This window comes from Protopterus annectens, chromosome 5.part0, assembly GCF_019279795.1.
Source record: "Protopterus annectens isolate FY-2018-M chromosome 5.part0, PAN1.0, whole genome shotgun sequence".
Lineage (NCBI taxonomy): Eukaryota > Metazoa > Chordata > Ceratodontiformes > Protopteridae > Protopterus > Protopterus annectens.
Window position 1 is genome coordinate 1,059,592,867 of NC_056735.1, and position 14,841 is coordinate 1,059,607,707.

At 33.7% G+C, this 14,841-nt stretch overlaps 1 protein-coding gene across 1 annotated transcript in view; it reads right to left on the reverse strand.

The window, feature by feature from the left end:
- Positions 1–803: 803 nt before the first annotated feature.
- LOC122802059 (neuroendocrine convertase 2-like) overlaps positions 804–14,841 on the reverse strand; it is a 509,583-nt gene continuing 495,545 nt past the window's right edge. The window contains exon 4 of the mRNA XM_044071777.1: positions 804–1,779. Within this exon, the coding sequence (XP_043927712.1) occupies positions 1,660–1,779 (120 nt within the window). The 3' untranslated portion in view covers positions 804–1,659. The remainder of the gene's footprint in view (positions 1,780–14,841) is intronic.

Below are 14,841 nucleotides of genomic sequence, written 5' to 3' on the forward strand. Positions count from 1 at the left end.
AATTGACTGTATTTTGAGGTTTATATATTTATGTGTTGCATTTATCCTTTCCCTTCTGGCTTAGGTTGTGATTGAAAAAGGTCTATAGAGTAAAAAGAATACCAGAACACTAACCAGTCATGTTATAGTAAATTCTGCAGGATGGTATACTTAGATGCGCAACAAAATCCACTAGATGTAACAGTGTTCACATTAGCAGAAATTGTCAGCATTCCTCATAGCATGTACAAGAAAGGAACTACATGACTTCTCAGAAAAGTATCAGATGCAATCTGTCATTAAAATGAGAAACAGTCCATTTAATAGCAAAGGAAATGTGAGTTTATAGTTTTAGAAATTTACTATGTACTGTATGGTTTTCACAAAACAGCAATACATTTAAAGGGTTTAAAATTATATAGAAAATGAAGGATGCTATTCAGAGCCATATTTGTGGCATACATCTCACCAGAACCCATATTTTCAACTGATACTGAGAAATAGTCTCTAAAAGTGTTAATTATATGGAATTGCCACACATTTGTATAAACAATGTGCCACTCAGTATGTATGACTACTAAATCATACATATTACACAAAAATATTTCAGAATACTTGTTGAATACTGTTCATTTTATTTGTGTTTTCAGAATAACACATCTTTTGAAAATATTTTTTTTAATATTGAAGCTATATATACTAATCCTGATACATTGTTTTTATGTTAATCTGGCAGAGTGATCATAAAAAGAAAATATTATGAGCAGAAAGAAAAAAAATGTATAATTGAATATTTTTATTGTTATATAAATGAAATATTGCATAAAGATAATTAATGTACTGACTTAAAAATACAAAGTGCTGACACTCTATGGCAGTTCAGTTTCAGACTGATAATATAAAGTACAGAATTCAATTAAATGAGCTTCTATTTCAGTCATAGCATACACTACTCAGGGAGGTTTATAGTATCAATAAAGACCATGCATTAGGCAGGCTTTTCTCTGACAGAATTATCTAAATATTCAAAGGCTATAATGCAGATAATTGGGATGTATTATGCTCTAGTAAAATGAGGAACTTATAACAGTTGGTGGAAATACTTTAATGTGAGTAAGTGATATAACATGTTACACATATATGTTGGTCACATTATAAGCACTCACGTTTTGTTAAAAAATAAAAGTCTATTCAAATAAAGTTGGAATGTATAGCCATAACATCTAGTGATGTGAGGTTGAGGTGGCAAACAACCATTTGAAGTTTAATGGAATTCCTGGCCTACTAATTGCACAAGACAAAGACACATGCACACTATGAGATAGGATATAGTGAGAGTGACATAAGTTATAGAAAGTCATTAACATGGTGACCTCACCCCTTCAAACATGAGGTAGTGAGGAATTTATGAACCATGTAGTAAAGGTATGTTATCCACTGGTGTGTAGAAATTAGATGTCAGTGTTTAAAACAACATTAATTGGCATACAAGTTGTTCTTTTGTCACAAGAGAGAGAGTGTCAAATAATAAATAAAGAAAAACATTTTACCACATTTTTTCAAGTCAGACCATTACATTTAGATAGTAGAATAAAACTGTAGAGTAACGTGGCTGACATTTTTGCATTCATCTTTGAACTTGTTTCTAGAACCTGCTTCTATTTCTGTAATCCCTTTTCATTATTGTCTGCCTTCTGCTTCCTGGGTACGAAGGGCTATGTCTTTTAAAAGTGCATTTACATCATCCAGTATTGAAGACTGGTGTCTGAGGGCTGTCTCACCATTCCTTTCTTCCACAGCCTGAGAAAAAAGCACATTACTTCCATCATAATGTTGCCCTGAGGTGTTTTCATTTGCAGGCTAGAAAATACACAAATGTCATTCTTAAATGTAAATTATTTTTGTAGATCTTGCACATTGAAATATTTCATATATTAAATTTCAGTGCATTATCATTTATGCTAGCTAAGTGATAAGCTGTCAAAATAAACAACGATGTCATCATCCATTATTAAGAATGAAAATGTCCTACCTCTAAAAAGAAATAACAATACCACCAAATGAGTTTTCTCAGTATTGTTTAACTCTTTCTAAAAGAGGTTTGGAGAATTTTGCTAAGGTAACATGATTTGCAACATCATATTTGAATAATGGCTATGCAATAAATAAAATGTTCATTGTCATAAATCTATGGCAGTCTAATATAACATATTTTTTGTTAGCAGTTGTAAGTTATCACTTGTTCGTTTTGATTGATTTGGATCTAATTTCTTAATAATATGATTAAAATGTTTCTCTGTAATTGTTTGCTTGTTCTGTATAATTCTTACAATTACTGATACTAATAAAGAAGCTATATGGAGCTGTAGAATGTTTCTTTTATTAAAGAATGCATTTTTTCTTGTTTCACATAGCCTGATTCATACAAACTGCTTCTCAAAGTTCTGTCTTTTATTATGCAAGAATCTTTGATGAGCACACACTATATATATATATATATATATATATATATATATATGTATACACACACACACACACACACACACACACACACACACACACACACACACACACACACACACACACACAAAAGGAAAAACTGTAAAGGTTAAATTCAGATGACATTAAGCTTTTTAATGAAACAGTGAATGTTCATTTTGAGATCCCAGCTTGGAATTTCAGGTTTACATCTTAGATGCTTGTAACTTTAAGTTAATATATTTACAATGGTTTATTTTTATTGCCCTGCAAATTTCGCAACTTGCATTTCAGCCCTTGCTTCGGAATAGCACTTTTTCCCCACAAAGGGAAAAGTTCAGTATCTACACACATCGCACCTATAGGTGTGGCATGTGTAAAGTATCTACAGTGAGATTGCCTTTTTATTATAAATCAGTACCACATGAAAATTGGAACAGCAGATATTCACAGTATGATGCTCCACTGCAAAAATATGATTTGAGACCACAGTACAACAAAGTCCACTAATTATTGCAATTGCTAGATAAAAATGCTAAACGCAATTTTCTAGGTCACCAACCTTATTTCTCTTGATACTATATTACATTATTATTTTATTTTAATTTCATTATACACAGAAACAATGACTCCCAGAGAGCCCATACAGTAGGCCAATCAGGTTTACCCCTGAGATGAGTGGAGAAATGTGAACAGGAGTGAATAAACCTGAATGACCCATGGGTTCAGCAGTCATTATTACAATGATACAATGGAGTTGTGTTAAAAAGATTTGACTCCTCTTTTACAGTAATGTTGCATGTGAGACATGACCCTGTTCTTATCTAATTGCACCGAGACTCTTTAGGAGTGATGGCTCTGTGACAAACTGGTCACATATGTTATGTTATGTACACATCCCTGTTATTTACCATGTTTACATATACACTGCATATTAGAATAATGAGTTTTATGCCTCTGATGCTGCTCCAGAGCATTCACTTTTACAGGTAAGGGTTTAAATGTGTACAGCAGAAGACATATAAGACGAGTGTACAACTTCCTGTCCTTTAAGGATTATTGATGCATTGCTTCTTTAACTATGTATTGCAGTGCATTTGTGAACAATCTTATAATAATGGCAGGTTTAATTGTTTACCTTCTGAGTTAACAGATCTTTTTGTGTTGGTAATTGTGTTTCCCTACCACTAAAATTGCTTTGTTTTCCCAATCAGAAGGGATAATTAAAAGGACAACTGTGTAATATATAAGAACTCCTTCCTTAAGGGTGCTCTGCTAACTTCACTCACTATGCCATATCCTTCATATGGTTTTCAGCAAATGAGCTATTGCAACATAAATAGGACATATTGGAGAGGCAGAATTGTTTCTCAGAGAATTCCCAATCTCTGGAGCAGGCTTCCCATCTATGTGAAGCAGAGTTCCTCCCTATCTTAGTTTAAGCACAACTTGGACAAATGGATGGGTAATTGGAAATTCACATCTGGTCTAGCTACTATGTTTAAATGAGAAAAAAAAAACGAACTTTATTTAATAAAAAACAATCCTTCATCAGTATACAATACACAATTAAAAACACAATTAAATACTAAATCTAATCACATGATGTTATGCAGCCAATAGATCTTAACAATCAATAAAATAATTATCAAAGAAATTAACTCAAACACATTTGCCTTTCTTTAAGAACTGGTTTTACAGAAACCATCTTATTGATACCTGACAGATGATTAGCATTTAAACATAAAATCCATTCATATTCCTTCAGCTCTAATTCATTATTCATATCCCCACCCCTAATGTTTTTATAAAACATTTCCATAACCTTAAATGTAAAAAAGATGGTAAATGTACTGATGAAGGATTGCATCTGAAAGGTTTACTACTTTTTTATTAAAGAAACTTAATGTTTCAGAGTTCGTTTTTTTTTTCTTATTGTCTGGATTCTACATTTCTCTGTTTTACCACAAACTTACAATAATTATACTAAGTTTTTCTTCTGTGCGTTTCTCGTGTGTGTTGAGTTTTCTTGGTGTTATACAGCCTGTATAAACATGTTTACCGGTAAACTCAAAGAGTTGCTTGTGGTATTTTCTAATACTCTTCTTGGACAGTTGAATATCACCTCCACTGTGAATGAAGTAACCCCAACAGAACAAATGACATCCTACAAAGAATCACAGCTCTAGAACATAAGTAACAGAAGTTTAAGAACCTAAAAATGACAACTACTTTGCTTTTCAGCATACTTGGAACTGAATGTTGTTCCGTGTGGGCTACATATCATAAAAATGCCTTCTTTTAAGAATATGTACCTGAACTACTAAGAAAATGGCAGGAGCTTAATATAAAGTTGGTCTCGATTATATGTCCTTAATGAATGACTATTTTGTTAAGATCGAGCATGAATTGCAGACGGAAATTGCACAGATGGAAAATGACATCTCCATTTTGCCTTGTTTTGTGGATTATAAACCTGCCTATGACTGTATGCTGAAATGTTTGACTTCCTATTATCAACAACTTCAATTACATAAACAATGTAAGTTAACCAGAGATATTAATAATTTTCAGTTAGGTCATATCTTCTCATGGCCTAAAGCTAACATAAATAAAAATAATAACATTAATGGGTTATCTACATCTCAAAGTAAACATGGCTGTATGTATGAGTTTGATGATGTATCTATACCTGTTGCTGCTCCATCTGTTGATAATGCACCAAATATTTAGAATTCTCCATCTTCTAATGAGGTACATTCTGTACTTAACTGCTCCTATAATAAATAAAGCTAATCCTACATCAATGCCCTCTAAAGGTGTTATAAATACTATGGAACCATTGGAGGTTACTAGGAGATTGTTAGATTTTCAGAAGGCTTTACCAATCATCTGTCCAAAATTACCAGAGGAGAGTCTATATTACCTTATCAAATGATGAAAAGAGCAAACGCTCTTTCATTGAACCGAAAAGCTCGAAAACCTTAAACAGTGAAGACACGGACCATTGATTTTTTTCCAGAGATTTTTTTTTTCATTTTGTGTTTGAATTATTGTTTTGTTTTTATTTTTTTTGCGGAACAGCGATTTTTTTTCCCCTGGGAAAAAAATCGCTGTTCCTTGTCTTCGGTCTTTAGTAGTTTCAACCTTTTTGGTTCAATGAAAGAGTGTTTGCTCTTTTCATCGTACGATAAGATAATATAGACCCCCAGAGGAAATTCCCACCTACAAGAGGAGGCATTCCAGAGGAAGATCGCAAGTGAGGAAGAGAGAAATGAGCCTTCATAGTGGTCCATAAATGCGCAGCAGAATTCTGTAACAGATACACTAGAAACTAATTCTGTTGTGAATTTGTCCATCCTTCGATTGACTGAAATAGATATTAAGCTTTTTTCTAAAGGTATGAAGTTTATTCCCTCTGGAGCAGATACATTAACTAATGTTTTAACTGATCTTAAGTTGTTCACCCGTAATCTGAGTTTAACATTTGCATTTAGAAATACTTTACCACTATCAACGAAAAAATGTAAGAAGTCCAGCACTTTTATTCCAACTAATCATACTGTTAATACTGCCTTTAATGATGTGTGCGAACGATAAATATGCACTGTATTTGAACAAGTGTCATTTAGGAAATTTTATAATTTGACCACAGAAGAGCAGGAGGAGATGTATAAACTTGAAAACAATACTGACATTATTATAAAGCAAGCTGATAAGGGAGGTACAATAGTTATTATGGATCGTGCAAAATATATTTCTGCAATAAATGACATTTTAAGTGATGCCTCTGCTTTTAAATATATTACAGCTATAGATGTGTTCAAATGTACACAAAATATTAATATATCTATGACTTGCAGATTATGAATGATATTTCATTGGATTTATTTAACTATTTTACTATTCCCTGTCTTGTTATTCCAGTTTTGTATGGTTTTCCCAAAATACACAAGTGTTTAGATAATCCTCCAATGAGACCAATTGTCTTGGGAAGAGAATGGGCAACTGAACCTTTATCCATTTACTTACAAAATGTATTGAGTAAATATTCAATGCATGTTAAGAGTTTCATTAAGGATACAGGGGATTTTTTAACTCAGTTGTATGTCTGGTTCAATTAAAATAATCATGGAGATTTTATTTTTGTAATGCTCAGCATAGTTTCTCTGTTCACTGTAATTCCTAATTAGTATGTAATTTGTGCTAATAGAGAATTATTAACTAAACATGGTGGAATTAGAGGAAAGGAAATTGAGACTATTTGTGAACTTACAACTTGTACTTGATAGTAATATTTTTATATTCAATAGTAAGTTTCACCATCAGATAGCAGGTATTGCAATGGGTGCGCCCATTGCCAACACCTACGTAAATCTTGTATTAAATAAGTAGGAAAGTCTCTTTGTAGTTGATGTTCCATGTATTTATACATCTAAAGTTGTTTTTTTTTTTTTAAGATTTGTTGATGACATGTTTTTATATGGATGGATAATGAGGCTGAATTATTGGATTTTGTTAATTTCTTGAATACCACCACTTATTTCTTAAAGTTCAAAATGACCTTTTCTAGAACTAAGATTAATTTTTTTAGATGTTGAGCTTTCTTATGAGTCAGGCATGCATACTAGTATATATAAGAAGCCCACCTATAGAAATAAATACTTACATAGAGATAGCATGCATGCTGAACATGTTTTTAAAGGGATTGTAAAGGAACAATATATATGAACAAGCAAATTAAATACCGATTATGATAAATGTCTTAACCAGATGCAGGAAGTAACACAGGATTTTAGAGCTAGAGGTTATACAGAGAACTTGTTAACTACCTCCCTTAATGAGGTTATCGATAACAGGGATAGTATAGCATAACCCTATTTTAAAACAAATCATATTTATTATGATAGCATTCTTCAAATGAATGACAATTTACATTTTATTACAAGGTACAGTAGATGCAGTAAGGAGATAGAGAATATTATTAAGAATAACTGGTGCATTTTACGGTCACTTCCAGAACTAGAAGAGTATGCAGGAAATATACTTAGATTTTGTTATAGGAATCATACAAGCTTAAAAAAACATTTATGGTATAAGGATATGCTCCATCATAAACAGTCTAAATCTTCTACAATAGGAATAGCTCCAGATTATAATTGTTTGAGTTGTGAGATCATTAATTTAGAAAACTGTTTTATATATCCTGTTAATGGCAAACAATATATGTGCTCCTGTTGTATTAGTTGTAATTCTACTAATATTGTGTATCTAGCATCATTAAAAAATGTCCTAGTTTTTACATTGGTAAATCTACTAGAAAGTTGAAAGAAAGAATAGTAGAACATAGGTCTGAAATAAGAGGTATTATGACTAGCTCTTTAGCTCAACTTAAAAAAATGGTAGTGACCACCTTTTTATGTTTAGAGTTATGGAAACACTTTTTAAAAACATTAGGGTGTGGATATGAATAATAAATTGTAGCTGAAGGTATATGAATGGATTTTACATTTAAATACTGATCATCCACCAGGTATCAGTAAGATGGTTTCTTTAAAACCAATCCTTTACAAAGGCAAATGTGTTTGAGATAATTTCTTTGATTATTTTATTGATTGTAAAGACCTACTGGCTGTATAATGTCATGTGATTAGATGGTTTAGTATTTAATTATGTTTTTAATTGTGTATTGTGTACTGATGAAGGATTGTATCTGAAAGCTTTACTACTTTTTTTTTATTAAAGAATCTTAATGTTGCAGAGTTCGTTTCTTCTCATTGTCTGGATTCTACATTTCTCTACTTTACCATATTCTTACGCTAATTATACTAGCTCCTATGTTTCTTATGGACAGAGGCAGTCAGTAAATCGCACCCTATAAATCAAATATAAATCAAATTTGTGGGTCTGATTTAGGTTGCATGGCTAGGCTTTTAAGGGCCTTAGTTATCGTTAACCTAGTAAACACCTATGAACCTATTAAGTCCGTTGTTTAATGATTGCCAAAATAAGGTGGTGCAGACTGATAGCCAGAAAAAAACATAAGGGGAAAGGTTCTGGTCATTATACTACAGTATGGACTAACGTCAGTCACAGACTCCACAATTTCCTTATTTGTAGCTTGTATATCTTGAGGCAAACAGAAGTGTTTTGTCTTCCTAGAGCAAAATATGGGTCTATGTTAAATAAACGAATGCTTAAAATGTCGAGTACAGTGTACTTGAACATCTTTAAGCGAACGTTTATTTAACCAATAGCCCCACATCTTGCAAGTCGGAATGTCGAAAATTTTTGTTTGGCCACACAGTCTCCTTCCCAATGCTGTAGGAAACCACACCCACTGAAATTAATACCCATGAGTATACGTGTGCATTGCACTCACAACCATATTGCATAGAACCCTAATAGTAAATGTATATACACCAAGCCAAATGAATGCATCCCTTCATCATAAATAATGGTGTAGTGGTATAAACTGCATAAACATAAATTAACATGCTGCCGGTGATGACCTACAGTGTATACGCTACACTCTCAGCAGTACCGCAATTGCATGGAGGAGGTCCTGTGTTTTATAATCCTCTTTGTGTTGCAGGATCAGTTGTAACCTGTCACATCTGTACATCGTCCTCCTTTTCTTAGGCCATTGGGGACATCCCGACTGCAACTTTAAGTGGATTTTGTCAACCCAATTCTGCTCCCTAACTAGCATGCTCAACACAGACGGAATGTCACATAAGCGCCATCCCAGCAAACAGCAGATATGTCTGTGCCAACCTTCAACCTGATTCTGTGTGCGTGGCAAGGACAGAGCATTTAGGTCACACACATTCCAAAACTCTACACTAAACATATCAGGAAATCTAGACACACAGGATAACCTAGTGTTCCATTTCCTAACCCACCCCAGTACATACGTATTGGAGAAGTATGATAACAACTCCTTTCTCTCACTAGGGAATGTAACAGATAGCTCCAGGAATGCTGGAACAACCTCCTGTACCTCTAGGAATGCCAATGCAATAAGCTTTTTAACAGACATCTGGAAGTGTACAGAAGTACCATACAATGGTGCTAACCCCAAGGATTGTACCTTTCTCCAGACTGTTTGTCTAAAATGGAATAGACAACCCTTTGAACGTACATTTGGGAAGTTATGCTTTACACTACACAAAGCTGCCATCTCAAAGTCAGACAATATAAATCAGACAGAAGAGGTAAGGTTAGCTGTAGTCAGTAAGTCTGCCAGGCAATCCCACATATAGTTGTAGCACTTGTACATTTTCTTAGTCATGAGACAGAACACTAAAGGGACGCACTTAGTATGTCCGCCGAAGGTTATGAGACCATGGATGCTGTACAGTAGCCTACACAAGCGACCTTTTGTAAGGAATACACCATCCATCAGCCGCATTGGTGATCTACTTAGGTCCCTAAGGTTTTCCATGGTAGAGAATACTAGGATGTGTATCTTGTTTGCAGTGTCATACATTCTCTTATGCACGAATGACCCTTCCTTTAGTGTACATTCACTGGGGTTTACACTTTCTAGGCTCGTGTACACAGGGACATGACTCCTAACTGCACTATGACGGACTCTATGTACCTGCTGCAGCATGACCTTTCTGGATGGTAAGGCAACCGAGTTTTCTAATGCGGTAACTGCACAGATATCATTGAGGAGCAGGGATGGGATATCCCTACATGTACGAGCACCTTCTTTCAGTCTGTAACATGCAATATACTTCTGCACCTCACACACATCTGAGGCATAGTGATGCCCTGTACATTTTTGTAGTAGTTCACCATTTACATCCCTCATAGTTATTGCACGTCCCGTACACCTGTCTCTTATTTTGCCTTTGCAACACCAGTACCTTCTACCTGTCATCTCCTTTTCTAGGGTGTAGAGATAGCCATCTATCTGCAGCATGTCCCTACCTTTTTGAGACTTTACACAATGGTAATACGCCCTACAACACCAGGGGAGGCGCTGTTTGAGGTAGCCATAGCGTTATGGTCTGCCGAAACATCACAAATGGCGGTTTGCCCGAACTGTGTTTATAAGCATTGCAGCAATGTATGTCATGGGTATCTGCAAATTACCGTCCGTTCTGATTTGTGTACTTATGTTTTGTATTGCACTCAAAACATTCATCAATGTTGTCTGCTGGATTCATGCTTACTGTTTGGCGTTTACCTGTGTTTACATTCTGCTTGGCTGGCGTATCTTCCATGATGTACTACATATTTCAGTGCTGGCCAACCAGGGTTTTTCAGAACTCCTTTTTCTGACATTTGGGGCTATTGGTTAAATAAATGTCCGCTTAAAGATGTTCAAGCATGCTGTACTCGACATTTTCAGCATTTGTTTATTTAACATACACCCAAATACATGTATATATATATATATATATATATATATATATATATATATATATATAGTAGTAGAATAATGGATACTGCTACCATCCAAAGGTCTCCTTCCAGAAATATCCAGAAAAATCCATAAATGTCCAAAAACAGCAGGAAAAGACCACCACGATGAAATAAAACATAAACTGATTTTAATATGAAAAACAAGCGCTTTCACGTGTATAAAGACACACTTCCTCAGGTTTTAACAACAGTGAATCTCAAGGAGTATAAATACATATCAAATCTAAAGCTCATAGGTTAATAGATTGATAGACTAATAGACTGATAGATTAATTGTTCCTACAAATAGTAGGAGCAAATAAATGACTCATTCAGTCTTACTCCTTAAAAACAAAGCAAAGCAACGCCTTAATTTCATAACATTACTCCAGTAAAACATTTCAAATGAAAAGCTTAAAAGTAACTAACACCGCAGAAGCATAATGCTCCCTCATGTATATAGCATAAACTAAGCAAAGTTAATATAACTATAAATATGTATTCTAGCATATCTAATAATATATCTCATAACTAAACCCATAAATAATGGATGAAAATAATGTATGTGTATCAGAGAATGCAAAAACAAAATAAATAAAAATAAAATTAAAATTAAAATACAACTTGATAAACATCAATAAATTATTTACATGCAGCTAAAACAGACTTAATACTAACACATTGGTTAACTCCTGGTTCAATATGTGCTCTCATCCTTAAAATCCAACATAATTCAATTGATTCAAGGTAATTAATCTTATCACCCCCCCATTTATTAACATTCACAATCTGTAAGACCCTAAATTTAAATATATGATCTAAGTGTGTAGCAATATGCTTGGCTAGAGCATTAGATGGATTCAGTTTCCTGATATCATAAACATGATTGTATACCCTGTCTTTTAATTTTCTAGAAGTCATGCCTATATAGAATGCTGTGCATTCTGTACATGTAGCTAAGTATATTAAATTCAAGCTATCAAAAGTAGCATGAAATCTAGGGGTAAAAATATAATCTAGACAAGGGTGAACAAATTGTTGTTCATCAGCAATATGTTTACACATATTTCACTTATTACATGGGAAGGTACCATTTCTTAAAAATCGCCTACTTATGTTTTGTTTGACCATTGTCCTTTCAGTACAAAGTAATCTTTTGAGATTCTTGCTATTTCTGAATCTGAACCTAGGTGTTTCACCTACAAGCTTAAGAATTTGTGGATCTATAAGTAGAACATTCCAGTTCTTCCTAATAATTTCTGTAATTTTCCTGTTATCATTGGTATATCACGTAGTAAAAGCTAATTTAGTCTGATCAAATTTAGTTCTGGTAGCATTCTTAAACCTTTGATATCCATTATGTATAGTCTGATATCTACTGGAACTAGCACTCACTGGATTTAATACTGATTCCTTCATATCCTTTATCAGGGTATAAGTATACCCTCTCTCCTGGAATAACTCATCCATATGTTCTATTTGTAGGAGTCTTTCAGTGTCATTCCTGCATATATTAGCAATCCTCGTGAATTGGCTCGTAACAATGTTCGGAAATACAAAACGTGGGTGCATACTATTAAAATGTAACAGTGCATTCTTCCAACACAGCTTCCTGTACAGAGTAGTTGAATCTGAACCATCTGGATCCTTAAAGATGGTAATATCCAGGAAATCTATCTTGGAAAAAGAAGCTTCCATGATAAATTTTAAGAAGTCAGTAGTGGTTTCCAAGTAAATTACTAAATCCTTTAACAAATCCATGTCTCCATCCCAAATAATAAGTATATCATCCACAAAGCATCTGTACAGTAGTACATGTGGGAAGAATGCGCTGTTAAGCAAATAAGCCTTTTCCCACTGATGCATTACCAAGTTTGCATAAGAATTAGCACATGGGATGCCCATAGCGACACCCCATGTCTGTGCATATAATGTTTCTTGAAACATGAAAACATTGTTATTAAGAACTATATCCAATAAGGTACAAATAAGTATCTGCAAGTCATTTTCAAAACTCCCCATCTTATGTAGTAACTCTCTAATAGCCTCAATTCCATATTCACTGGAATTGCTATAAATAAAATTTTAACATCTAGAGTAGCTAATATGCAAGAAGAGGGGAGTATATGTTCTATTGTTAGGTTATTCAAATCACCTAACAACTGATAGGTATCTTTCAGGATAGTGGAAATACTTCTAGCAAGGGGTCCTAATATAGTTTCTAGATAGTGGGAGATGTTCTCTGTAACCCATCTTTCCCTTGCTACTATTGGACGCAGGGGAGGTGGTGTGATGCCTTTGTGTATCTTTGGCAGACCTTTAATATAGGGAATTAAAGGAAATTCAACCATAAAATAATCATAAAGTTCTTGAGTAATCTGTCTGCACATCAATAGGTCATACAGGTCATCATAAACCTTCCTCACTATACTATTAAGTGTGTCCTGCTCTATCAAAGTGTATGTGTTGATATAGTTTAACATCTTGAGCATCATTTCATCATACATACCAGTATCAAGCAAAACTACACCACCCCCTTTTTCTGTAGGTTTTATAGTCAAATCAGTATTTTGTGATAAAATAAAGAATGCTTTAAGGATCCAGATGGTTCAGTTTCAACTACTCTGTACAGGAAGCTGTGTTGGAAGAATGCACTGTTACATTTTAATAGTATGCACCCACGTTTTGTATTTCTGAACATTGTTAAGAGCCAATTCATGAGGATTGTTAATATATGCAGGAATGACACTGAAAGACTCCTACAAATAGAACATATGGATGAGTTATTCCAGGAGAGAGGGTATACTTTTACCCTGATAAAGGATATGAAGGAATCAGTATTAAATCCAGTGAGTGCTAGTTCCAGTAGATATCAGACTATACATAATGGATATCAAAGGTTTAAGAATGCTACCAGAACTAAATTTGATCAGACTAAATTAGCTTTTACTACTAGATATACCAATGATAACAGGAAAATTACAGAAATTATTAGGAAGAACTGGAATGTTCTACTTATAGATCCACAAATTCTTAAGCTTGTAGGTGAAACACCTAGGTTCAGATTCAGAAATAGCAAGAATCTCAAAGATTACTTTGTACTGAAAGGACAATGGTCAAACAAAACATAAGTAGGCGATTTTTAAGAAATGGTACCTTCCAATGTAATAAGTGTAATATGTGTAAACATATTGCTGATGAACAACAATTTGTTCACCCTTGTCTAGATTATATTTTTGCCCCTAGATTTCATGCTACTTGTGATAGCTAGAATTTAATATACTTAGCTACATGTACAGAATGCACAGCATTCTATATAGGCATGACTTCTAGAAAATTAAAAGACAGGGTGTACAATCATGTTTATGATATCAGGAAACTGAATCCATCTAATGCTCTAGCCAAGCATATTGCTACACACTTAGATCATATATTTAAATTTAGGGTCTTACAGATTGTGAATGTTAATAAACGGGGGGGGGGGGGTGATAAGATGAAGTACCTTGAATCAGTTGAATTATGTTTGATTTTAAGGATGAGAGCACATATTGAACCAGGACTTAACCAATGTGTTAGTATTAAGTCTGTTTTAGCTGCACATAGATAATTTATTGATGTTTATCAAGTTGTATTTTAATTTTATTTTTATTTATTTTGTTTTTGTATTCTCTGATACGCATACATTATTTTCAACCATTATTTATGGGTTTAGTTATTAGATATATTATTAGATATGCTAGAATACATATTTAAAGTTATATTAACTTTGTTTAGTTTATGCTATATACATGACAGAGCATTATGCTTCTGCGGTGTTAGTTACTTTTAAGCTTTTCATTTGAATTGTTTTACTGGAGTAATGTTATGAAATTAAGGCGTTGTTTTGCTTTGTTTTTAAGGAGTAAGACTGAATGAGTCATTTATTTGCTCCTACTATTTGTAGGAACAATTAATCTATTAGTCTAT